Source organism: Alexandromys fortis, unplaced genomic scaffold (assembly GCF_014885135.2).
Source record: "Alexandromys fortis isolate MF-2015 unplaced genomic scaffold, M_Fortis_MF-2015_v1.1 scaffold_78, whole genome shotgun sequence".
Classification (NCBI taxonomy): Eukaryota; Metazoa; Chordata; class Mammalia; order Rodentia; family Cricetidae; genus Alexandromys; species Alexandromys fortis.
This window is the reverse complement of record NW_026067977.1, coordinates 1,228,937-1,255,671: the sequence shown is the minus strand read 5'-3', so window position 1 is coordinate 1,255,671 and position 26,735 is coordinate 1,228,937. Positions and strand designations below refer to the sequence as shown.

Sequence of the window (26,735 nt, the reverse complement as noted above, 5' to 3'; positions counted from 1 at the left end):
GCCCAATCACAGCGTTCCGCCGTCACTTCCGCCCTAGAAGGTAAGGGGAACGCCGGGCGGAAAAAACTAACAACCGGACCGGAAGGGGCGGGTCCGAGGACGGTGCTGCCTGCTGGAGCCTCGTGGAGGTGAGTGTTGCTGGCTGCTTGAAGATTGCGGCGAGCGGTTCCCTGCGCTGTGGTGCTCTGGATGGGCGGACCGGGCGGAGGACTCCGTGCTGTGGGCACCAGGGAGTCCGGGGGGAGTCCTGTGTCCGCGGCCGTTTGCCGTTTGCACCACAGAACCTGGAGTCCGCACCACTGCTCCTGGGCCGGCGAGTGCGAGGCCTCCGGAACTGCCCGACTTTCCTGGGGTAGAGGGGTGGGGGGTGATGTGCAATAGGAGAGCAGGCAAGGGAATAATATGAGAATGACAAGGTCGGAGGAAGGGAAGCAGGAGAAGTTATTTGAAAAATAAGCAGCTGGTTAAAGTAACTGGCTCCCTCTGGATCCTGCATTTGGCTAGCAGCTTAGCCCTTTATTGCCCTGGGCGGTGCATTTGAAAAGGGTAAGTTGAGGGCTTCTATGACTTCAAATGAAAAACACTGAAGTGAAGTGCTGGGTAGCAAACTGTTGCAGCAACTCAGTGATGACAAGCTGGGAATAAAAGTGCTGCGCAGAGAAAAACGGATGCTCTTCAGGGAAACAGTCAAGGGAGATGACAGACAGACGTGTTTAGCATGGTGATTAGCAGCAAAAACTATGGAGTTAGGTTGGCTATAGTGGAGCATGGCTTTGGCGCTTTCTGGTTGATTTTGAGCTACTTGTTCAGTATCCTTGTCTGTAAAATGGATAAGAATAATGGCCTCGAGCCGGGCGATGGTGGCGCACGCCTTTAATCCCAGCAGAAGCAGGCGGATCTCTGTGAGTTCGAGACCAGCCTGGTCTACAGAGCTAGTTCCAGGACAGGCTCCAAAGCCACAGAGAAAGCCTGTCTCGAAAAAAAAAAAAAAAGAATAATGGCCTCTTCTGTTATTGAAGAGAATTTTTGTGACACATTTTCAATGTACTAGACACTGTTTTGCTTCTGCTAATGAAGTTACTGCATGTTGTTAAAGAACTGCATGTGTTATGCCCAATAAATCATTTACTGTACTTTCGGAGCTCTAAGCCTTGCCACTATCTTTGTTTGTTTGTTTGTTTTTAATATATAAAGTCAAAGGTTACTAGAAACTCTAAAACCTTAATAGCTGGGGAGATTGTTTTAAAGTAAAATGAGATGAGGGATTTAGGAAGTAAGGTAGTCCTATAAGCTACTTGAGAGTGGGTGCTCTATAGATGCTTGGAACTATTTATGGACCTAGATATAGAGATGTGGGGGTCCCCAAGCCCCAGCGTGTTGTATGCATTCTCCACTGATAATACTCCAGAAGGGTATCTAATGAACAAGTTCAGTTAAACTGGAGGAATAAGAATAAATGCAGAATTGATTTTTTTTTTTTTTTTTTGAGCTAGGGTGACAGTCATGTGTAGCCAAAGCTGTCTCTGGACTTCTCAGCTGAGGGTGACCTTGAATTTCTGAAGTTGCAGTCTTCCCAGTGCTGAGATTAAAGGTGAACACTACCACAGATGGCCCATTTAGCACTGGCGGTCAAACCCAGGAACTCTAGTGTGCTAGACAAGCTGAGCTACATTCTTAGCCTGTCTTCTTCATTGGCTTAATCTCAGTTCTCATGAGAAAAAAGTGAAGCTGGATTTACGATCATCTTTGATGCAGCCATTCAGTCTCAGCTGACCAGTTTCATTGAGGTTGACAGGGCAAAAACGAGTTGTGTGGCTGCCGTGAAACTTTCGTGTTACATGTTCGTGAGGTGGTTGTGACAATGGAAACTCAGTGTAAACAGAGGAAGGTGTTGCCACTCTCGTGGGCCTGGGGCATCTGAAGTCCTTGACGTGACTGTGTTCACATCAACAGGCCACATTCACCCAGGGCTTCCTCCATTCTACACACAGGGTCATTGAGTCCTGCTAGGCTGACCCTGAGCTCCAGGGATCTGTATCTCCGCCTTCTGAGTGCTGGGATCATATACACATTTCTCTGTGCCTGGCTTTTTGTGTGGGTACTTGAGATCATGCTTGTATAGCAAGTACTTCACCATGAACCAAGTTATTATATGCTTTTGAGCACATGAGAAATGGTTTGTGTTTGTTAGCCTTCCAGAACCAATGTACTGCAAAAACTGAATTTTGTTTATATTCACAGATTACCTTCCCGGTGGCTTCAGACGTCTTACCATGGGCCTTACCAAACAGTATCTCCGATATGTGCCTAGTGCTGTCTTTGGCTTGATTGGCAGCCAAAAAGGTAACATTGTGTTTGTGACACTTCGTGGAGAGAAAGGACGCTATGTGGCAGTGCCCGCCTGCGAACACGTTTTTATCTGGGACTTGAGGAAAGGCGAGAAGGTGAGTCAGAAATGAGGAAGTTGACACTGACTTTGGTTGGGAAGAGGCTTGACTGACCTTCCTGCATTAGTTTGTGTGTGAGCCCTCCAGTGATCATGTCCCTTTGCTTCTAGACAGCTAGCACCAAACTGCTGGGTTCTGAGAATCTCAGCCCAACAGCTTGCTTCTTAGCTGTCTGTCTGTGTTAGTTGTCATAGGCCATTAGTTGTAGCTCTTACTCCTACTTTTGTTTACAAATTCTACTTTTTAAGTTCTGCTTGTGTGCACAGCCAGTCGCATAATATTAGGACTGTTTCAAAAGGACTATTACTCCACTGTGAGTGGAGTCTTCTTATATATGCTGATAAGATCTAGCAGTTGCAGAACTCTACTTTGACTGTGACTGAGGTTGTTCCTTTTCGCTAAGCACATGGAGGTAGGTATTTGATTCATCCCTGTTTACTGTGTGACTCCTAAGAGGTGAGAGGATGGATAGATTAGGTAGGTAGGGAGGTAGATAGATACTTGTTGCTACCCAGATGATAGATAGATAGATAGATAGATAGATAGATAGATAGATAGATAGATAGATAGGCAGGCAGGCAGACAGACAGACAGACAGACAGACAGGTGTTGCTACCCAGATAGATACATAGATAGATATAGACAGACAGACAGATAGACAGATACTTGTTGCTACCCTTAGCCTCTTGGAATGAAACCACTAGTACTGTAGTGCCATGCAGTTGTGTTAAAGCCAGGATGGGTTTATATCTCTTTATGAAAATACACGAAAAGTTTGGTGATTTATTTCATTGTCTGGATAGTTTGCATGTATCTACCAAGGTCACGCTTGAGAGTAAATGGATGCCTTTTGAAGATCTCGTTGTCTCTGCTTGTAGATTTTATCATTGTGCATCAGTGACTATAAATCGTTGGTACTCACTGTGCTACTGAAATCATGCCCACGCCGGTGTCTTCATGCATGCCTCACTCCTCTGCATTGGTTTTTATGATTTCAGATCCTTATCCTTCAGGGGCTTAAACAAGAAGTCACTTGCTTGTGTCCTTCCCCAGATGGGCTGCACCTGGCTGTTGGCTACGAGGATGGATCCATCCGAATCTTCAGCCTCCTCAGTGGTGAGGGAAACATAACCTTCAATGGACACAAAGCAGCTGTCACCAGCTTAAAGTACGATCAGCTGGGAGGCAGACTGGCTTCTGGGTCCAAGGTGAGCCTCGGAAGACAGGTGTCCCACTGTGTAGAAACAGGTCATCTCATCAGCTGTTCCGTGAACCTGGATTCTCAGTGTCCTAGCTAGTGCACAGTTGGGAGAAATAGAGTGAGGAAGATGGGTTTGCATGGGGAGGGAGTATGCTTCTTATTTTCTGTTGTGTTCTCTGAAAAAAAAAATGAGTAATGAGAGAATAAGACAAAGGTCCTCTGGAACCCATCATATTGTGGAAGAGCTACCCCAAACTATAAAACAGGGGACTGTGAAAGAAAAGATGGTAATAATTCGCCAGCGAACTTTGTAAAATTAATATTATTCCTATGTTTTAAAAAGCTAATGAGTTAAAGCCAGGCATGCTGGTGCTCACCTTTAATCCCAACAGTCAAAAGATAGGGGCACTTGCATCCTTGTGAGTTCAAAGCCAGTCAGCCAGGTTATGCCCTCTAGGGGATACATAGTTAAGGATCGTCTTTCAAAAGAAAAAACATTATTTCCCCAGCACAGAAGAAGGGGAAGTGAGCTGTTTGCAATTGATAGCTACTGAGAGAGGAAAATCAGTTTTCTTCGATGTAATGACACTAGGTATATTGGCCACGCTTCAGGCAGGTCCGGTGCTCGGGTAATTGGCCAACATAAACCACACTTTGTTTTTGTTGTTGTTTGTTTTTGTTTTTATTAAGGAGGGAAAAAGAACATGAAGTTGGGTGACTGGGAAGGCTGCAGGGGAGAATATGATTAAAATATATGAAATTTTCAAAAAAATAAAAACACAAAGAAGATTGATAAATTTGAAACAAATTTAAGACATTAAATTTTTTACATTTTGAAAAAGTATAAAAAGAAAGGGGGGAAGTATTTAATTAAAAAAAGACTATCTTTTAGACCTTTTAAACTTGTAGTAAAATAAGATGTAAAATACAGCCTATAAGAGGTAGCACCAATTACGTTAAAAGACAAGTGAACAGTTTTAAAGAGATGAAGGTGGCCATTATTTCTCCCAAATCGTGGGAAAAGTGAGCATTAGGGGTTGAGATATGGCCCAGTTGGTAGAATGTTTGCCTTACATATAGCAGTCCCTGACTTTGGTGCCTGGTACCATGTAAACTTGTCATATGCCTGTATGTATATGTATGTATAACACTTGGAAGATAGAGGCTGAAGATCAGAAGTTCAGGGTCATCCTCAGCTTCAGAGTGGAATCAAAGCCATTCTGGAATGCGTCAGACTACATCTTAAAGAAACAAGAATATCACTAGTGTTCAGAAAAACAAATTAGAGTGGTTATAAGCATTCTTCACTGAAGGAAGGAAATTGGCTGTCATTTCCAGAAATGTGATAATACCCAGAGTACACAGGTGGGAAGCTGGTCTTCTCATGCATGTAGATGGATTCAGTGTAATGACTGCTTTAATGATGTGACTCTAAACTGTAAAAATAACCATATCCTTTAACCAAGAACATCAGACTGTAGTGTTTATATGTACTAAGACAAATGCACAAGGATTTATGCATGTGAAATGATCCATATGTGTAAAATATAAAATTTAAACTGTGATACTAGAAATTAGAGTACAGCAGAATTAACTATCAAAATGCATTAAATAAGAAGATGGTTATAAAGTGAGCACATAGCATGAACTCTCTTTACCTCTTTATTTTGTTTTGTGTTTTTGATATGGGGTCTTACTGGACCGTCCATCTTTTCTCCCTCGAAGGTGGGATTACAGGGGCCTGTTGCCATACCTAGAGATTAAGAAAATAGCCCAGAGAGCTCATGCATTTACAACTAGAACAATGTAAACCTAAGTTTTTGCTCCTTATTCTTTGATGAAAGGGTAGGCTGCTGCCTAGCCTGCTTTCCTAGTTGTACAGGACAGTATATGGCCTCTGTCGCGATTGAGTCCCATTATTTGTAGCCTTTGGCCTTTTGTGGTAAGAAGAATGTTTTTTCTTATGTGTTACTTTATCCCTAAGGATACAGATGTTATTATCTGGGATGTGATCAATGAGAGTGGCCTCTACCGTCTCATAGGACACAAGGATGCTGTCACACACGCTCTGTTCCTACGAGAAAGGAATCTGCTAGTTACAAGGTAAAGACGATGAATTTCAGAGTTTTGAAGAGTTGGCCTTGCTGCTTGTTGCTCCCTGATGTGCTCATGCATGTGTGTCTGTGTGCTTCCTCTCGGGCTGCCAGCTTTCCCCCCTTCTGCCTCTCAAATGCTAGAGTTTTGCCATGAGTCACAGCATTTTGAAACTTTCTTTTCTGATTCTCTTGTCGAGTGGGCGTTTGTTTTCTAGATCTCTAGAAGGCAGAATGCTAAGCTATGTGTTTAGTTTAGCCTGCCTTTTGAGGGAAAATGTGTCGCAGGCGTAATCAACATCTGTAAGGTTAAACCATTTAAAAATTTTAATTTTGTTATGTTAAAAGAGCTCAAATATTGTCAGCTTTATATGGCCCAGCCCACTTTAACCACTGTCTGTAAGGCGTTCACTCAGGAAAGACTAAGAGCATAAGGTTTGTCAGGTAGTAATTAGAGAAACATTGTAGTGGCTCGGGAAGAGCCCCAAACCCTGTCCCAGTGGAGATTTGTTAGGGGAATAAGAACAAACAGGTTTTGAGACAGATGTGAGAAGAGCTTGACCTTGATTCTGTAGAGCACATTAGTCAACTTTAACAATAGGTTACCTCGGTGTTGTGGGATGAGAAAGCAGCAATGGACAAAGAGACCGTGTGAGAAGCTGCTGAATTAATGCAGGTTGGAGGAGACGTCCAGGTTTTTACAGATGTGGTTTAGGAGTCCAGCTTGAGAGAAACAGAGGAGGTGTTTTCAGTGTGGAGAAGCTGATGTGGGTGACAGGGAGCTGGGAGGTCGCAGATGATCCTGTGCTAGAGAGTGGTGGTGCTGTGAGGTGGGTGGAAGGCAGATGGGTCATGTGTTCTGGAGTGCAGTCACTTCTGTGTGTAGGAGGGAGCTCCTTATTTTCATGGGAGAGTTGGGATTCTTCACGTACCAGGGCACTCAGACTAGCTTCCAACATTCCTGCTGTGTTATTCTAAAACAACAAATGAGTTGCTCACATCCCTGTTAGTTTAATGAATCTTCCCAGTAAGATTCCTTTCCGGTTTTTCTTTTAGTGGGAAAGATACTATGGTAAAGTGGTGGGACCTTGATAACCAGCACTGCTTCAAAACAATGGTCGGCCACCGGACCGAGGTACGTGGGGGCTCCAGAGAAGCGTGACAAAGCAAAAGGCAAAAGATGGTTTCTCCCCTGGCTTTTCTTGGCTCTTCTTACTGCTAATACTGATCTGTGTGCTGTCTTGAGAGATAGTGAGGTTTGCTGGGAAGAAGCAGTGGCAAATGTAGCTTTTCTGGTCTTGGTGGCTTACAACCTTTGAGTTCATTATTTTAAACTCACCTATGACTGTTGTATTAGAATTCTCTAGAGGAACAGAACTTATAGAATGGATATATATGTATGTATGTATACATAAAGGGGATTTATTAGAATGGCTTCCAGGCTATGGTCCAGCTAGTCTCAACAATGGCTAGCAACCTATAGAATGCTCCAAGAATTTATTAGTTATTCTGTCCATGAGGCCGATGGCTCAGCTGATCAGTGAATGCCAGTATCTTGAAGAAGTAGGCTCTAGTGCCAGTCAAGGGATGGATTTGCCAATGAGAGTGAGACCAAGCAGGCAAAGAGAGAGCAAGCTTCCTTTTCCCACATCCTTTATATAGGCTGCCAGCAGAATGTGTGGCCAGATTTAATGTGCATCTTCCCACCTCAAAAGATCTGGATTAAATGTGTATCCTCCCACTTTAAGGATCCAGATTAGAAGCAGATCTTTTCATTTCAAATGCTTTAGTTAAGAAAAAAATCCCCGACGGGTGGTGGTGGCACATGCCTTTAATCTCAGAATTCAGGAGGCAGAGGCAGGTATATCTCTTGAGTTTGAGGCCAGCCTGGTCTATAGAGCAAGTTCCAGAACGGAATCCATAGCTACTGGGAAACCCTGTCTCAAAAAAAAAAAAAAAGAAAGAAAGAAAGAAAGAAAGAAAGAAAAAGAAAAAAAATCCCTCCCAGCCTCACAGGTGTGCTCACTCATTTGCGTTAATTCCAGATGTAATCAAGTTGACAAACAAGAACTAGCCACAACTGTGGATTCATTTAATGATATGTGAATTGCCTTTCCCAGGCGCTTACTTAGAGCAAAAGGGTAGTTTTATGTTTACCTGAACAAGATTTATTCAGCCAAGTTCAGAGGATATTTTAAATATCTTTGCCTTCCTTTATGTCAGGCATTCAAAAACATACTTGTAATAATGAAGGATTCTAATAAAGAGAATTCTATGTAAATTTATTTGGAATAGTATTGCCGTGTCACAGCTGTTTAATTCTTGGATGCTAAGTAGACATTAATAAGGCTCCTTTTGTTTGCCAGACATTGCCCAAAACAACTGAGACCCCAATCGTGGATTGTGCTCGGTACTTGTGTAGCTATTATCTGACCAGGACAGTAGGAAAGTAGAGAAATCCTAGTAGCAATGAACAGTTTCCCCACTGGAAAAGTGCTTCGGTTAGTGGGTTGGGAAAGCTCTCCTTAATACACTGTTCCTTAGATTTGAAATGCCAGAGGGACTTCAGTATAGGGAATGTACACTTTTGCAACACTTCATTATGCCACTTGGAGTGTTAAAGATTGATCAAGCTGTTTTTTATTCCTAGGTGTGGGGCTTGGTTCTGGTTTCAGAAGAAAAGAGATTAATCACTGGGGCTGCAGACAGTGAGCTGAGAGCCTGGGATATCGCCTATTTGCAGGAGGTAATGACTGTGTTCAAATCATGGCCAATTGCATGTTTTCACAGTTCATCTCATTAACAGAATCAGATGAAATAGAAGGAATTCTTACGTTGATGACCTGAAAGTTCTAAACAAGACTTTTCTTCATTGCGCATTCTTGCTTTGGTTTATTTAAGCTGAAAAGAGAAGATTTCGGCTTAGCGCTTCTGGTAATAATGTTGTTTAGGTTGTGGCATTTTTAGCCTTGTATTCCTGGACCTATGGACGTATCTGGGTGGACTTTAGAGGTCTTCCTCTTCAAACAACAGTCTTTGTAGGATGCATGCATTTTTGTACACATATTCTCAGGAGTCTTACAATGGTTCTCAATTTATGTGTGTGTGGGGGTGGCTGTAAGCTTTAGGCTTAGTTGGAGTTAGTGTGTAGCCATACATCCAGTAGCCATGGTGATGGGTTTTATATATCTTAGCCTAGTGTCTGTTTTTCCTGTGTTTAAGGAGAAACTTTAATATACCTTATACTGCCTCTGCCAGTACCAATACCAGTGGGAAGCTTTCTCTCTAGAATATCTTTTTTCCTACAAAGAGAAAACTTTGAAGTTAAGGAAGAGTTGTGCCATTAGTTTTTAGTACTATTGTCTACTCATATATAGTCTTCATACTATGGAAAGTCAATGGAGATTGTATAATCAATAGTGTTTTGTTGTATATAATGCCAATTTCTAATACATTCTGAAACTTGTCCTGACATTGAAGGAGTTTATCAGAGGTCACCAGTCAAGATGTAAGTCGCTGAGAGGCTTCTAGGTCATTGGGGTTAAGAGTCATACCTGAGACATTTGTAACTTTTATTCTTCCATCTTTATAAATTAGATTGATGACCCAGAAGAACCAGAGCCCAAGAAAATCAAAGAGGGTCTTAGAACACAGGACACACCTGAAGCAGAGGATGGCGCTCTTGAGGCGGATGAAGCATCTGAAGAAGATGTAATCCATTTTGTTTCTTTGGTTGGACTGAGTTAGTCGGGCAAGAAAGGGCAGATTTTAGATTAACCATCTCCAGTATCATTTTAGGGGATGTCTTGTCACCTGTATATATTAAGTTCATGCCTTTTCAGAGGCTTTAACAGAGCAGTCGTTTAACCCCCATGTCCACTTGCTTCCTCTGTAGCGCATCCTGTCCTGCAGAAAAGCTGGCTCCATAATGCGGGAAGGAAGGGACAGAGTTGTGAGCCTGGCTGTGGACAAGACAGGCCGGATTCTTGCATGCCACGTAAGTACCAGGCTTAGAGAACAGTCACACTGTTCCTTCTCAATTTTAGTGTCTAATAATTAAGAAAATGGGTCTGGAATGATAGCTCAGCGGACCCGGGTTTGGATCCCATTGTCCATGTTGGGCTTTTCACAGCCACTTGTGACTCCAGCTTTAGGGGATCTGATCAGATGTGTCTGACCTCTGCAGGCACCTCCACTCTCATGCACATACCCACACAAAAACACACACCATATAAAACTTAATTAATTTAATTAATATGAGTGTCTAATGTTCTAGCATAGCATTTATAACATGAATGAAAGTAACTACATTTGTTATTACTAAAGACCACTTATTAAAGGCTAGCTTTTCTCATCAATGTTAAAGGCGCATGCTCTGGCCTTCAAAGGAATACTCAATAGGAAGTTCTATTCCCACTTATAGACGAGACAACAAACCCAGAGAGATGAACTTGTTCGTGATGATCCAGCCAGTAAGGGAAGACACATAAATGTTGCTGTTTCATTCTTGCAGTGTATAAGCTAAATTGTAAACTGCCTGTCTTAGACTCACATTGCCTGCCTTTTGCCTTTCTAGGGAAATGATTCTGTGCTAGAAGTATTTTGTATCCTTTCCAAAGCAGAAGTTCAGAAGAAAATGGATAAGAAGCTGAAAAAAGCTAGAAAGAAAGCAAAGTATGTTTTAAAAAAATAGTGATAATAAAATATCCTGGGTAGCCATATAATATAGAAAAACTGACTTTTAATGAAAACACTGGCTTGATTACATATTAGAGCTAAAAACTAGAGAATTTTTGGTTACTGGTACCACAAGGTTTGAATTTTTGATTCATACTTCTTTATTCCTAACACACTTCTAAGTCATATTAAGACCCTCACAGAAATAGACTGCAGACTCCAGGCACACTGGGAATATCTGTGCGAGTATCAGGGACGTGCAGGCAGGCAATTCTGCAGCCTGCTGGCCAACCAGGAGCAGAACCCGAGGACTCCAGGTTCCCTAAGAAATACTGAAGCAGTGTCTCAAAGTGGAGCATAGTTGAGGAAGTCAGGCATCCTACTACATAGGTATCTGGCCTCCACACACTCAAACATACCACAAAAGACCAAAGAAAGAAAAAAGTCTTTAATGGGTGGTTTATCAGATTTAAAGGTGATTTTTAAAATCATCTGATCAAATGTTTTAAGATGTGTTCTGGTTCACATGACAAGGTCCAACTAACTGCAGCTTAGAGACTTGCTGAGGAAGTTCTAGAGTTAGCTGGAGAAGTCCATCAGGAACACCCCAGTGCAGAGACTTGGGTGACAGAGATCGCAGGAGATGATATGGGCTGGTTGCATTCCCAGTGTGTTTACTAAGGGTGACCAGTGAACTGTAGTCTGCTCATTTCTCAAGGTAACCCTGGTGGCCAGGCCAATCCTCCAGCATCATCCGCTTGTTTGTCCCAGGACCAGAGTGTCGGTCGGTAGAGTGAGAATCTCCTGGAAAATTGATAGGTGATATTTCAGGTGTGTTTCCCTTTCTAGGCTGAATACTGACAGCGGGGAGGAGGACCCAGAAACTAGTGTCTCAGTGACTCTGCAGGATGAGATCCATCGGGTGGCCAATATCAAGACTTCTTCCAAGATCAAGTAAGTGAAGATTTAGTGTCTTAAGTATTAGAGAGTAATAGGCTACCGAGTATCCCTGGCATGACATGGTATTTGCCAGTGTGAGTATGAATTAAATTTGAAGGTGGTGATCATGTCACATTCACGAGCCCACATGTCCATTTTATTATTATTTTTTGATACTTTCAGGCTGCTAAATATGTGTCAAAACTAAGAGCTGAGAGCACATTTTATGTATGTATGTATTTATTTATTTATTACTTTTTTACTTTAAAATCGTATGCTGTGGGTCTCTGGCATGGTTCAGCAGGTGTAGGGAAAGGTGCTTGCTGCCATGCCTGACAGCCTTCTTTGGTCCCTGGGGCCCATGTGGGAGAAGAGAACTGGCTCCTTCAAGTTGTCCTGAGCTCCACACGCACGTGGCCCATCTACATGTGTACACACATACACTCTCAAATAAGTAAAAACAATAAAATTTTAAGGCCTGTGCTCCACTGCTGCTCAATACCCAGAACAGTATTAGATCTAAAGTTCTGTATGTGCGCGTAAACCGTAGATTGACATAAGCTTTTCTTAGGAGATGTTGACTTCATGAACCAAGACAGTAGCTGGAATGTTTGTGATGACTCTGCCTTGCAGATCCTTTGACCTGATTCATTCACCTCAAGGAGAGTTAAAGGCAGTCTTCCTGCTGCAGAATAACCTGGTGGAATTATATTCACTCAATGCATCCCTGCCGACCCCTCAGCCTATCAGGACAAGCAGGATCACCATTGGAGGCCATCGCAGTGACGTGCGCACTTTGTCATTCAGCTCGGATAACATAGCTATGCTTTCAGCCGCAGCTGATTCCGTTAAGATCTGGAACAGGTCTGTGAATTATTCCTGTACCTCCCTTGAGTAGAATTGCCTTTTCTTTGAAATGTTTGTGGTACTCTTGATGATTGGCTTTTATTCTCAAGAACCTAAACACGGTTCAGTTAAAAGATACAATTGGTGCATTTTGGCAGTTGGTCTATGGAGCTTCTATCAGATTTTGGTGTGGAGCTGGTGAGACTGCTCAGCAGATAAAAAAGTACTTGCCACTGAGGACCTGAGTTTGATCTCTGGAAAGTGGAAAGTGAGAACTGGTTCTTGCAAGTTGTCTTCCGTGTGTGTGTGTGTGTGTGTGTGTGTGTGTGTGTGTGTGTGTGTGTGTGTACGTGCCTGCTCCTCTCCATGAATAAACTGGTAAAATAAAATTAAAAAAAAATAAATTTGGAGTAAAATAAACCAAGGTTTTCCTTCCTTTGAAGCTTTGGCTGCATTTGGCTAGAAGGAAGCATGCAGCCAATGCTCCTTTGTATCTGAGTCTACATGCCATCAGAAGTCTCTCACACTCCTTCACTGTCTGCCCTCCTTCCTTTCCCTCAGACCTCGGGTAATTCCAATACCCTAATGCTGATGGTGTTGCTTCCTAGTTCACCATCTAGAGTCATATGTGCTCTCATAGAATGTTAATTTAGCTAATTTAGCGAATCTCTGCTAATTACGTTTGTCTATGTCCATATATAGTAAACAGGAAGTATGTGAGGCCATGACAGGTATAAGAGGTACTCTTTTTATAGAAACCCCTCCCCCCCCCCAGGCGGGGTTTCTCTCTGTAATAGTCCTAGCTGTCCTGGAACTCACTCTATAGACCAGGTTGGCCTTGAACTCAGAGATCTGCCTGCCTCTGCTTCATGAGTTCTGGGATTAAAGAAGTGCGCCACCACTGCTCAGCCTTTACAGAAAATTTTTATATAAACTATACTAAGTAAGTATAAAAACCAGTAACAAATTGGGTGTGGTGGTTCACGCCTTTAATCCTAGCACTTTGGAGGCAGAGGCAGATGGATCTCAGTGAATTGAAGGTCAGCCTGGTCTACAGAACTAGTTCCAGGACAGCAAGGGTTATTACACAGAGAAACCGTGCCTCGAAAAACCAAACAAAACAGTAAGTTATTAACAGTATTATATGCTGTACGTGATGTGCCGCACTTTACATAAATTTCATCTCAGGTTTGCATGCATCAGCTTCACTAAAAAATGTGAGTACACGCAATGCACTACAGTGGCAAAAAGTTGTTTTTAAAGATTTGTTTTTATTTTATAAGTGTTTGTGAATGCCTGGAGCCCATTGGGGTCAGAAGAGGGCATTGGGCATTTGTATACCCTAGAACCTGATAACAGAACAGTCGTGAGCTGCCATGTGAGTGATGGGAATCAAACCCGGGTTCTCTGGAAGAGCAGCAAGTTGCTCTTAACCACTGAGCCATTTTCTACTCCATTATAGTCTTAACAGGACTTCCAAGTATGTGGTGTGTCGTTGACTAAAACATTGCAAAGAGGTGTATGTCTGTCTGCATTTGCTGATTGAATAAATGTTAACATTCTATTAAATGAATTTGTGGACTGGAGTGAGAGCTCAGCAGTTAACAGCACTGGCTTCCTTTACAGAGGATCTGGGTTCTATTCCCAGTACCCACATGGTAGCTCACAACCATTTGTAACTCTAGTTCCAGGAGAGCTGATACTCCCTTCTGGCCTCTGAGGGCACTACATGTCTGTGGTACATAAACATCCATGCAGGCTAAATATGCATATACATAAATTAACAATAATAATAATAAAATTAATTTTTAGGTATTGGTAAAGACAACACAAGACATTTCAACCTGAAACTATGCTCTTTTCTCCTAGGCCTTGGAGGCTGGGGCTTTATGGAACCCAGCCGACACCTTGCTTTCCTCTGCTTTTGTATGGTCTCTTTTGTAACTAAGATGAATGTGAGCCAGTAGTTAGACTTGTCTTCTGTCATGTCAATCTCTATGTGTGGCTCAGTGCACTGAAACACGTACTTCTAAGGTGGGAAACGTTGCTTTATCGCGAGCTCCATGTCCCTTCTTTCCCGCAGGTCTACCCTGCAGTGTATCCGCACGATGCCTTGTGAATATGCCCTCTGCTCCTTCTTCGTTCCTGGTGACAGGCAGGTGGTCATAGGAACAAAGGTAAGGCTGGGCTTCTTTGTCAGCAGCTCAAAAAATATGTTCAAGAAGTTGGATTTTTTTAGAACATGTTGGTAATTAATTTATTAGAGGTAGATAATAGTTTATTGACCTTTTTGGTGTTCTTACAATTTTACTTTAAAAAAATCAAATCATCTGTCAAATTACAAAAAATGGCATTAAAGTCAATACTGAGGTAATTGCCATCAGCATTTTTGATGATTATCCTGACATGCATCTTATAAATGTATATAATTATGTTTAATTGGTATGATATGTTAGTTGTAAATAATAAAATAAATATATTATCAGGTTTGACAGAACATGGTACTCTAAAGCCATGACAACCTGACCAGGTCTTCATTCTTAGATGGTCATCAGTTTGGGACAGCCCTGAGAAGACATGGATTTGGATCCAGATTGTCTTCCAAACCTCTCAGAGAATGCTGCTTCACCTGTAAAGCAATGATGGCATGGCAGGGCCCCATACTCCAGCACTTAGTTGCTTTGCAACCTTTGAAAGGTTCCTTTATCCCTGTTAGCCTTGCTTTGGAGTGCAAACAAACAGACTGGTCCCAGCATAGAATGGAATAAGGATTTAGGGTCATGTGTTGGTCTTGAGACAGAGATTTTCTTTGTAGCCCAGGCTGCCTCGGACTTATGATTCTCCTATTTTAGCTTCCAAGTGCTATGACTGGATTCAGTTGTGGGGCTTTTCGAGAAGTATTTTTAAGCCAGGCGGTGGTGGTGCACACCTTTAATCCCAGCACTCAGGAGGCAGAGGCAGGTGGATCTCTGTGAGTTCTAGGCCAACCTGGTCTACAAGAGTGAGTTCCAGGACAGGCTCCAAAGCTACAGAGAAACCGTGTCCCAAAAAACTAAAAAGAAAGAAAGAAAGAAAGGAAGGAAGGAAGGAAGGAAGGAAGGAAGGAAGGAAGGAAGGAAGGTTTCCATTTGAATTGTTCAGATGTGTCTATAGCCAAGGTTGTACTTTCCATAGCTGTGTATGAAGGCAGCTCAGCCAACATTAACTCCATGTTTCAGTGGGTAGCAGTCTGTCTTCAGATAAGGAATACAGACAGTATTTAGACAGGATCCATTTTCTGAACAGTTGACCTGTGTTGTTGCTTTTCTAAACTCTGTGGACATGAATCATGAAGTTTGTAGATGTGTTCTTTACAGCTCTGTTCCCTTTCCTAGACCGGAAATCTGCAGCTTTTTGACCTGGCCTCGGGCAATCTCCTGGAGACAGTAGCTGCCCATGATGGAGCTCTGTGGTCCATGTCTCTTTCTCCAGATCAGGTAACTGCAATGGACTTTACAGCCCTAGGCCTCAGCACTTGGGCTGCACTGTCTAGTGTTGTCTCAGAAGGCTCGCCTGTGTGTCTGATCTTTAGATTTCAGAGATGTGATCTCACACCTGTGGTGTGAGTAGCTTCCATTGCAAAACTGAGTAGTTCAGCTGTTGATTCTCAGTAGCTTGGCTTATTTTTAAACAGTGGTTTGTGGTACTTTACAGAGGGAAACATTTTCTGAACACATACAGAGGATGAAGTACACTTTGCCCTTCCTGCTTTAGTCCAGCAATGACTAGAGAAATTCTTTAGCAAATATTTGAGCCCGATAGCTCAGTAATAAGTGCTTGCATTCCTGGTGCTTCCTCGCCCGGAGAACTGCACGTTGAGCCTAACCCAGGTGCTGCTCTGATGCTTTGAGTTTGGTGCTCTTAGGTTCTTTTTTTTTTTTTTTTTTTTTCTTTTTTTCTTTTTGATAATACTTTGGCATTTATCCAAATATTCTCAATGATAGCAATTCTTTATCCACTGAAAGTATGTATATTTGGAGAAAGTAAATACAGAGTTTAGTGTAGCCACTGTCTGTTAGGATACTGTACATGTGGGTATGTGGGTATGAGATGGGACAGCAGGGACTGCAGTTGATTTTTCTGAATTTGGGAAACCCTTGCAAAGGTGCTTAAAGCAGGGACATTGCAGGAATAGTGCGTATGTTTCTGAGGTGAACACTGGAAACGGACTACTCACTTGATACACGTGTATTAAACTAATCTTACTGCTTTGTAGCAGATTCGTTTGGCTTCTCTCTTGGGTGAAGTTGAAAAATTAGAAATAAAAGAAACGCCATCCTATACCTTAAAGGCTTTTCTTAATGATGGTGACAGGATGTTACCTAGGACTTCAGCGACCATACCTGTCAGTGTTAGTCAGGGCTGGAATTCTCAAGTGAGGTCTGGCAATGCCCCAGTGGAGCAGTGGGGCGTGGGTACACTTTTCTTCATTCTTGTCAGCCTCCGTTAAGGAAAGAGAGTTTGAGGCTCTTTTGATGTGTGCTCAGCAGAGTTTTGGGGCTACACTGGTTTTTAACTGACGTGTCATTTAATTTTCAGCGTGGCTTTGTGACAGGTGGTGCTGATAAAACTGTCAAGTTCTGGGACTTTGAGCTGGTGACAGACAAAAACAGTGCTCAGAAGAGGTGAGCGGACATTTGTGTGGGGCTTTGGAATGAAGGGAGAGCTGTCATTGTGTGTCTCTGGTCAGGTTTGGAACTGTGTCTGCGGGGTTCTCATCCGTCACTTCTTCCCTGCTGCTTTCTGGGTAGACTTTCTGTGAAGCACACCCGAACCCTGCAGCTAGACGAGGATGTCTTGTGTGTCAGTTACTCCCCCAATCAAAAGCTGTTGGCTGTGTCGCTGCTGGACTGCACTGTGAAGGTTTTCTATGTTGACACTTTAAAGGTACAGTGGTTCTGGCTGGGAATCGTCTTTCTGTGCGACCTTGGAATTTGGGATGATCTAATGTGGCTGTTTTGTTTTAGTCAATTTTTATTGTGTTACCCTTTCTTATTATCTCTTAGATGTCTGTTCTCTAGTGAGAGACAGAAGGGGAGTGGATCTGGATGGGAGGAGAAACTAATCAGAATATTATGTGAGAAAAGAATCTATTTTCAGTATAAGGGGAAAAAATGGACGATACCCAGCAATAGTATGTTTCTAAAAATTGTTTATCAGAACAACTTAAGGGTATTAGAGACACCAGTTGTGTTACAGAGTTTGTCGTTTTGTTTAAAACAAGCACTAGTTCACATGTTCAGAAGATCTGTAGACAGAAATCCCTGTCCTGTCATAGCCAACAGCTTTAAGTTCTGCTAATGGGTCCCATACCCAAAGTCTCAGGACTGCATTGGCCTCAGAGTAATTGTCTCAGAGATACTGTGTGGGCAGACTCTGAGGTGTAAGTTTTAGGGAACCTGACTTTCTTCACTGAGCTTTAGTGTTCATGACAAGTACATGTAGGGTCTGCATAGTAGACACAGGTGATCTTAGCAAGCAGCCCAGAAATGTGTTTAGCATTATAAATTTATATTTGGCTCCATGTGTAACAGCTTGTATTTTGTAGAGTGAGTGATTTCTATTCTTTCTTTATGTTTAGTTTTTTCTCTCACTGTATGGACACAAACTGCCTGTTATATGCATGGACATCTCCCATGTAAGTAAAGTTTGTGGGTTGTCTTCTCCACAGTAGATGCTTCTCTCAGTTTCAGTGTGCTACTTGGTTGTTCAGCACTTGCACCATTCTGTTGAGTTCATTACCCCTTCCTTCAAAGAGTCACAGGTCTGTATTCCAGTCATAGTGTAAATATGCTAATGTTTCATAAACACTATCTAAGTCCTTCAAAATACCCTGGGACTCTGGCAGATTGCTGCTCTAAATTCCACGATTGGGAGGCCATCCTAAAACACGTGGCTTTACAGCCAGCGTCCCTTTGCTATAGGATGACACTGGTGAGGATTTGAATATAAAATTCTGCTCTGTATAAATAGTCTGTCGCATTTCCCCCCAATGACCACAAGTGAAAATGTGTATTTGAAAAGTGTCTACTTTGCACCAAAGGGAACTAATGGAGCCCATAGCTGTTAAGATCCTTGTATTAACACAGCATTTGAACCTAAGCATGAGAGATTAGTAGTGGGGTGTGGGATAGAAGGCTAGGTCATAAACCTTCTAGTAGGTTCTTTTCCAGCTGCATTTTCTCTTTACTTTTCCTGCTCTCTCCACAAATCTCATTCCAGAGATGAGAGCCCCCCCCCTTTCTTATTTAACTGAATGAACAGACAGCTGATGTTAAGCACAGCACTGTTGCGTTCTCCTGTGACAGGGTCAGAGTTCATACATGCTTTCACTTGCCAACCTCTAAGAAGCTCTAGAGGTCCAGGCACGGTATTCTGGGTAAAGAAAATTCTTGCCCTATTTTAATATTTTTTAAGAAATGAGTTAAATATTCTGCTTTTTTTTTTTTTTTTGTCTAGTTTAATGAAACATTGAACAATATGTTGTTTCTGTGCCCTAGGATGGAGCTCTAATAGCAACCGGCTCTGCTGATAGAAATGTGAAAATCTGGGGTCTGGACTTTGGGGACTGCCACAGGTCTCTCTTCGCACACGATGACAGGTGGGTGTAGTCTTGGGACAGGATCTATTGATGGTCTCAGGTAGTGATAAACTGAAAGTCCCAGGGAATAGGCATTCCCAACTACTGTAAGCCTGCCTAGCTTACTGGCCTGGCATTCCTGACACCTACCTCTTTTCACTCTTAGTGTGATGCACCTACGGTTTGTACCTAAGTCTCACCTCTTCTTCACCGCTGGGAAGGACCGCAAGATCAAGCAGTGGGATGCAGACAAGTTTGAGCACATCCAAACGCTGGAGGTAACCCTCGCCTGCTGTGCCTGATCAATGCTTTCAGAACTTTCTGTGAATGCTTACCGTGCCCACTTGCATAAGCAGGTAGTAAATGATAAGTAAGTTGTAATTCCTTGCGTCGGTTTGGTTTTCCATTATTGTCCAGGGGCACCACCAGGAAATATGGTGCTTGGCTGTCAGCCCCAGTGGAGACTACGTTGTATCAGCATCTCATGACAAGTCTCTGAGACTCTGGGAGAGAACGAGGGAGCCTCTTATTCTTGAGGAAGAAAGGGAAATGGTAAGACCTTTGAGTTTGTTTTCAGGTCTGGTGGAGTAGCTTATAGACTGTCCCTGCTGAAGTTTCCTGTCCAGTGCAGTCACGCTCACACAGGAGGTGTTTTCAAGGCCAGGGCCAGCCGTTCCCACAGCCAGGGTGACACAGGTGCCATTGGTGTCCTGATGCTCTGAAAGAAGCCCTTTCCACTGCTTCCTTCGCTCTGCAGAATCTGTTCTTCCCTCAGTATAACTCTGTGTGTCTTGGCAGCAAAGGGAAGCGGAGTATGAAGAGAGTGTGGCCAAAGAAGACCAGCCAGCGGTAAGCGAGCCTTTTGGGCATACTGGAGTTGCTTAATTTCAAGAACTTATAATGAGAGAGGAATTGAGATTAGATGCCAGAGGCCCTGCCAGCTAATGTAATGTTTTATTCAATTATAAAGTCAGTTCTGTGGCCAGCTTGTATGAAGATTCTCATCATTAGATGCCTTCTTTTTGGAATGAAACTTTATAAGAAATTATAATTATTGAGCAAAACAAAAATTTAGATAAAAAGATTGAGAAATTGGATACTTTATGAACATTTGCAGGATAATGCTAATGATGACACAAATAAAACATTTAATATTGTGCCTGTCCTCAGTGGGAGACAGTGACTGTGGCATGTTTGTAAAACAATACTCATCTCGTTATTTCTTTGTTTCTGGCAGGTTCCAGGAGAGACTCAAGGTGACAGTTACTTCGCTGGGAAGAAAACAATTGAAACAGTCAAAGCAGTAAGTTGGCAGAGTGCTGTATCATCTTGTTAAGAGGATTCTGACTTTTTAGTAAAAGCCTTACCCTATGCCAGCCGCATAGCCTTGGGTGGCACAAAGGCACCGATCATCGCCTTTGTCTGATGCCCTTGGTCTACCATCTGACCAGGGCACGGCTCTTAGTGAGGAGAGCGCGTCTCCTCCTGAGAGTACACCTTCTGTGTTCCCAGGAGCTGCTCTGGTGTGTCCCGCCCAGTGTGGTCTCATCTGAGCCTGGTATTTTGTCTCTTTCTTACAAATTAAAAATAAGGAAACATACTGAGACCTGAATGCTGCGTTGCACTCTAACTGGCATGTCTTTATTAAGCCAATTCAGGCTGTCACTAGCCAGGCCTTCCCGTTTCTGAGTCTTGGGCTGATGGGTGTGTGTTGGAATGATCTCTTCCTTTGCCATCTTCTATGTAGGCTGAGAGGATCATGGAAGCCATCGAGTTGTACCGAGAAGAAACTGCAAAAATAAAAGAACACAGAGCCATTTGTAGAGCAGCGGGGAAAGAGGTGAGCCTGTCTAGCAAGTTATGCTCTAGGGAATCTTTACAAAAGAATTCTGAAGGTCATTTCAGATTTAACTGTAATTCATGTATTAGAAGAAGTAGAGGAACTATGGGAGCAAAGATGCTTCTGTATAAACAAGAAAGGATAGGAAATAACAGACCAAGGTGATGAGTATAAATGTGTGTTCATACATGAGTTTGCAGAACAGGATATCAGCTTCAGATTGTTAGATAAAATACACTCATTCATCCATCCATTCAGAACTGCAAGGCATGATTTCTTTTTTGGTATTCTTTCTGGTATTTGGGTCTTTTTTCAAAGTTTTAAAATACCACTAATGTTCCATCTGCAACAAACTTTGTCAAAACCTATTTTTAATGACTGGGGCTTAATAACTTCTCCATAGGTTCCTCTTCCTGTCAACCCCATCCTGATGGCTTATGGCAATATTTCGGTGAGTACAGTGTCTGTTTCTCTCCTTAGTGGTTCAAGGGTTAACTGCAGATACATGAAAGGCATTGTGATTTGGGGGTAGATGCCCCAGGAAGCCTTTTGTCTCCAAAAGTCTTTCCTGCATCTTGGTGTCTTCTAAAATAGCTTGTGTCTCAGAGGGCTACTGATGAAGCCAGCTTCCCCAGGAGGTGTGTGTTACACCAGCCCACCTCTTCCCCAGGAGGTGTGTGTTACACCAGCCCGCCTCTTCCCCAGGAGGTGTGTATTACACCAGCCCGCCTCTTCCCTAGGAGGTGTGTATTACACCAGCCCGCCTCTTCCCTAGGAGGTGTGTGTTACACTAGCCCGCCTCTTCCCCGGGAGGTGTGTGCTACACCAGCCCGCCTCTTCCACCTTTGGTGCTTCATTATCTCAGAATCAAAACCTCTGAAGAGGTGTTCGTTTAAATGAACTCAGAAGTAAATCTTTAGAGGACCAGTTGAAGAAGGGGGGAGATGTAACAGGAGAATATGTCTATCTAGGAGTTGTTAATTGTTGGCTATTTTACTTTCATGTCTCATTCATTACAATAATCTTAGAAGATCTTCGTGGTATAGATATGAAATGGTCCTAGCTTACAAGGAAGTACAGCCAGTAAAGGAAATAACTTAATTATAACCCCAAATCTGGCTAACTCCATGCCCACACAGCCCTGCCATGTTAGGCCCTGGTGGAAAGCACGAGAGATTCACTAATGCTGCTGTCCTTCCTTTGTAGCCTTCAGCGTATGTGTTAGAGGTCATTAAAGGGGTCAAGTCTAGGTAAGTCCCTGTGCTGTTGGAGCTCGCCGGGAGAGTCATGGCTGTCTGAGAGGGGAGATGTTGGAGCTGATACTCAACTTCCTTTTCATTTTGTCAAAAATTTAATGGAAAACAATTCATTCTAATAACATTTTTAGAGGGCTGGAGAGATGGCTCAGCAGTTAAGAGTACTGAGTCCTGAGTTCAATTTCCAGCAACCACATGGTGGCTCACAACCACCGGTAATGAAATCTAGTGCCCTCTTCTGGGCTGCAGGGATAAATGCAGGCAGAATACTGTATGCATAATAAATAAATAAATCTTTTTTTTTGAAATATGTTTTTAAGTATAAAAAACCAGGAAGCTCATTTCCTGCAGTACAAGGAAGTATCATTGTTTGCTGCATTTCTTTTTGCTATTATCAATGATGCCTCAGCAAATGAGTTTATATATGTGTCTGTGCTCTTATTAAATATTTTAATATCCTTTTAATATATTCATTTGATTAAAAGTTAGAGTCAACAAGTATGTAAAGTTTCAGTTGGTCTTCTTTCTTTGTGTTCTGGGAATTTGACATACTGAAGTTTATTTTTCTAAATTGCACATGTAACTCTTATAAAAAAGGAATAGAGATGTCTGAGGATAATACTGAACTTTCACTAAAGGAGTGTAAAGGGAACTTGATAATGGAGTGCAGTAACCCATTCCAGGATGGGAGGGTTCTGTTCTGAAAGGCGAGAGTTCTTAAGGAAGAAATTTCCTATCCAAAATGAAAGCCTCTTGAGATTTCTGACTGTAATTGACAAGGTACTGGAACTTGTTTTAGAAGAAACAAAATTAAAATGGTTAAGGATCAGTGTGCAAATCACTCAATCACTCAGTCATCATTATAAACTCTAAAGCCTTGAAATACAGATGCACACACATACTGTACATCCATATACATACAGCCAATATATGTATAGAGTATTCACACACTATACATATATATATGTGTGTATATATATACACATACAATACATAAATTCAGTGTAACAGTATGTGTGCATGTATATCGTGAGAGAAGCATCATGAAGTTGAAATAGAATGGAATTTTCTACATGGCTTTATGAACAATTTTTCTGTAATACTTATGTTTTCCTCATTATTCAGGGACTAAAATATTACCTAAACAGGTGAAATATTATATATGAAAGATGTTTAGAAGAATCATTTTGAGTGTAGGTGAATATTAATGGATAGAATCTACTTGAATATAAAAGCAGGAAAAACAGTAAAGGGGAAGATGGGTAGCTGATGGTCTAAGGAGTGCGATGTTTTGTTTTTCCTCAGTGAGCTGGAAGAGGCTCTGCTTGTACTGCCCTTCTCCTATGTCCCCGACATTCTCAGCCTACTCAACGAGTTCATTCAGATGGGCACGGACATCGAGCTTCTGTGCCGCTGTCTCTTTTTTCTCCTCAGGTAATGTTTTCACAAATACTGTCTATTCAGCCAGTCTACTTCTGGTGTGGGCTAGCTGAAGCTTGCACTGCTTGGGGATTAAAAATTCCTTGTTTCAGTATCAGACTGTTAAAAACGAGTGCTTACCTTTGCGTTCTTGCCTTTAAAACAAGGATCACAGTGACCCACTTTTCAAAGTCACATGAGACCTAAGCTGCAGCTCAGGATGCGGTCTACAGTGATGCTAGCTTGTTCCCTAGCCAGTTTACTCCATTCATTTTGCTTTTAAACTGTTGAGCTTAAGCTGAGCTTTGTGCTCTCAACATTTAAAGAATAGCCGCATAATATCTCTGGGTGTCTGCAGGAAATGGAGGGACACAGGAAGGGGACTAAAGGACTTACAAATACTTAAACAGATACTTGGTGAAATGACTTAAGCATTTGATTTTTCTTGTTTTGAGACAGGATCTCGCTGTATTTCCCTGCCTGCCATGTAACATGTAGACCAGGCTGGCCTCAGATTTGCCTGCCTCTGCATTCTGAAGGCTAGGATTGCAGGTATATGCCACCATAGCTGGCCTTATTAGGTTGTTTTGAGGCAGGATTTCATTCTAGCCCTGGGTTAACCTTGGACTCACTGTATAACCTAAGATGGCCAAATTAATAGCCGTCTTGCCTCAGTGCCAGGATTAAAATAATGATCTTCCAGGCTCAGCTTTTTCCATGAGTGCTAAGCTTAGAACTCAGGCCTTCATGCTTATATGGGAAACACCTTACTCACTGAGCTCTCTATCTCTCTCTCTCCAACCCCATGTTTTCTTAGATTCCATCTTGTCTCTAGAGATTTCCATTGTCAGGATTTCTCTGGTTGGGTGGTAGATTTCTGAGAAAAGATGTGAATGTATCATCAGGTTTAGTATATTATTTTTCAAAATATCAGACTGAATGGCGGGAAACTTAGGTGATTTTTGTTATTGTTTTTGTTGGTTGGGTTTGTTAGAAGCCTGTGTTTTACTCTCATAATGGTGAATTGGATCTGTATCTTGACATCTATTTACTGTTTCTAGGGGGCTGGTAGGGCTTTGTCCTCTCTGCAGCATGACTTTTTTCTTTTAGGATTCACTTTGGCCAGATCACCAGCAACCAGATGCTCGTGCCTGTAATAGAGAAACTAAAGGAAACAACTATTTCAAAAGTCAGGCAAGTCCAGGTAAGCGTCTGTTACAGACATGTGCTCTAAAGGTGCCATATGCTAGGCCCTGTCTGTCACAACCAGACATGACCCTGTACTTAGGGTTACTTTCTGTATTAGTATAAACAGAACTTGTAAAACACTAATAGCAAGAGTCCTTAGAGAGGGGAAGAACTACAACACATTCTCAAAAGCCTCTTGCATTAACAACAGCAAAGAAGTTCATTTCCTTTCTGTGTTCCTCGCTAGGATGTCATTGGCTTCAACATGGCGGGTCTTGATTATCTCAAGAGAGAGTGTGAAGCGAATAGTGAAGTGACATTTTTTGCTGAAGCTACTGGTCTCTTGGAAGAGAAGAAGAGAAAACGAAGAAACAGGAGGAAGATGATTTTAACGCTGACTTAGAAACTGAAAGGCTGTGGGTTTTCCTGCTTCCCCTAAACTCTAAGGAACGTGTAAACGAAGCTGTGGTGGAGTTGGCATCTTAAAAATACCAAAAACGATCGTGTTGTACATCTTCGGGTTCAGCTGTCAGCTTGAGCTGAAGGAATCCAACACGGCTGTGTGTTCTGGCTCCCATCCTTTGGACTGGGCAGATTTAGTTTAAAAATCTGTGTTCTTCAGAATTGAGCCTTTATATTGTAACAAGAGCAAAAGAATATTTCTTTGTGTATTTGGTTTATTTGAATTGAAATAGGCATTTCAGAAGTGTCTCATATTTATGGCAGAGTATTTGTATCAGAGCTTTTCCATTTAAGATAATCATGTTTATTGTTGACCACTAACTGAAGAACCATGAACTAATAAAATAGCTTTTTCATTAAAACCATTTCAGATGTCTTGGTGACTGTCTGTATAATGGTGGCTAGGGTCTGCTGTAAATATGTCTGTCTACATGGTAGGAATTTGGGGAGGTAGGGGTATCTAGAAAAAGATACCTCTAGGTCTGAGCTTTTCTTTGTGGGGAATTTATATCTTCTTAAGATAAGGACGAGAGGGAAGGCCATGCTGAGTTTGTCTTCCAAAATTTGTGTCTAATGGAACCTGAAATGTGACCTTGTTTGTAAGATGATTTGTGAATATAAAGTCTTTAAGGATGAGGGTGGCCTCTAATCCGTGCAAAGGGTGACACAGAGAAGTTGACAAGGCATGTAGTATGTAAAAGAGGCAAAGGATGGAGCAATGCTAATACTTGCATCTAGACACTTAGAAACGTGTGTCCCCTGGAGCCTCCAGAAGGAGCCAGCTCTGCTGCTGCTAGTGCCTGGAGTTTAAACCTGGGCCAGCACGCTATGAGAGAATGACGGTAGCGATTTATTGTGCTTCTGTGTGGAGCCCAGGAAGTGCACAGACATTGTCATTACCTTGGTAGCTCACTCTAATGGGCACAGAGCAGAGTTCTCAGAGGCTTTATGATGGTACTTACTTAGAACAGCAGATGGCAAGAATTCCGTGGTTTTGATGCTGACAAGATTTCTAAGAATGTAAAGCAGTGCCACTGCTAAATTTCTGCGTTAGAAAAGTGATTTATTTTTATCTGTAGCCCTCCTATATACAATTGACAAATGGAGGGGCTGGAGAGATGGCTCAGAGGTTAAGAGCACTGACTGCTCTTCCAGAGGTCATTCCCAGCAACCACATGATGGCTCACAACCATCTGTAATGAGATCTGGCGCCCTCTTCTGGTGTGTGGGAAGCAGAATGTTGTACACATAATAAATAAATTAAAAAAAAATAAAATAAATAAAATAAAAAACAAATGACAAATGGACTGAGAAATCAAGGAAATGACACCTTTTACAATAGCCTCAAATAATATAAAATATCTTGGGGTTATGCTCTGACCGAGCAAGTGAAAGACTTACTTATGTGATAAAATCTTCAAGTTACTGAAGATATCAGAAGATGGAAAGATCTCCATGCTCATGGATTGGCAAGATCAATATTGTAAAAACAGTCATTCTACTGAAAGCAATCCACAGATTTGATCCAATCCCCAATAAAATTTCAACACAATTTTTCACAGAAATTGAAAGGACAGTGTTCAGCTTCATATGGAAATAATGACAGCTAAAAGCAATCCTGAATAATTTAAAACTACAGGAAGCATCACCTTCCCTGATTTCAAACTGTACTACAGAGCTGTTGTAATAAAACTAGCGTGTTATTGACAGAAACAGACACATTGAACATTAAATCTAGTTGAAGACCC

The 26,735-nt window shown here is 42.1% G+C and overlaps 2 protein-coding genes and 1 long non-coding RNA gene across 5 annotated transcripts in view; 2 read left to right on the top strand and 1 right to left on the bottom strand.

The window, feature by feature from the left end:
• The first annotated feature begins 3 nt into the window (after nt 1–3).
• Wdr3 (WD repeat domain 3) lies at nt 4–25,352 on the top strand. Of its 3 annotated transcripts, none has more exons than XM_050157511.1 (27): nt 4–128; nt 2,242–2,444; nt 3,446–3,655; nt 5,633–5,751; nt 6,798–6,876; nt 8,392–8,487; nt 9,339–9,452; nt 9,637–9,738; nt 10,318–10,415; nt 11,268–11,372; nt 11,991–12,221; nt 14,287–14,380; nt 15,578–15,679; nt 16,782–16,867; nt 16,994–17,129; nt 17,824–17,880; nt 18,743–18,843; nt 18,989–19,100; nt 19,240–19,374; nt 19,621–19,671; nt 20,060–20,125; nt 20,570–20,662; nt 21,066–21,113; nt 21,869–21,912; nt 23,224–23,352; nt 24,448–24,541; nt 24,773–25,352. In XM_050157511.1, exons 2-27 carry the CDS (start codon nt 2,274–2,276, stop codon nt 24,926–24,928), a joined length of 2,829 nt encoding a protein of 942 aa, XP_050013468.1. In that variant the 5' UTR covers nt 4–128; nt 2,242–2,273; the 3' UTR covers nt 24,929–25,352. The 3 variants fall into 3 exon arrangements, with proteins under 3 accessions (XP_050013468.1, XP_050013469.1, XP_050013470.1); XM_050157512.1 differs by lacking the exon at nt 4–128 and adding an exon at nt 395–546; XM_050157513.1 differs by lacking the exon at nt 4–128 and adding an exon at nt 1,466–1,591.
• Nucleotides 20,132–26,735, bottom strand: part of Spag17 (sperm associated antigen 17) — a 237,311-nt gene continuing 230,707 nt past the window's right edge. The window contains exon 49 of the mRNA XM_050157515.1: nt 20,132–20,612. The gene's annotated coding sequence lies outside the window, so the exon portion shown is untranslated. The remainder of the gene's footprint in view (nt 20,613–26,735) is intronic.
• On the top strand, nt 21,120–21,862 carry LOC126510802 (uncharacterized). Its single transcript, XR_007594499.1, has 3 exons — nt 21,120–21,300; nt 21,336–21,405; nt 21,441–21,862. It is a non-coding gene; the product is annotated as an uncharacterized lncRNA (long non-coding RNA).

Coding starts and splice junctions, on each gene's coding strand:
- Wdr3 (XM_050157511.1), top strand. CDS start 2,274: ATGGGCCTTACCAAACAGTATCTCCGATATGTGCCTAGTGCTGTCTTT. Junction 19,375..19,620: donor TTGAGGAAGAAAGGGAAATG/GTAAGACCTTTG, acceptor GTGTCTTGGCAG/CAAAGGGAAGCGGAGTATGA. Junction 19,672..20,059: donor CCAAAGAAGACCAGCCAGCG/GTAAGCGAGCCT, acceptor TGTTTCTGGCAG/GTTCCAGGAGAGACTCAAGG.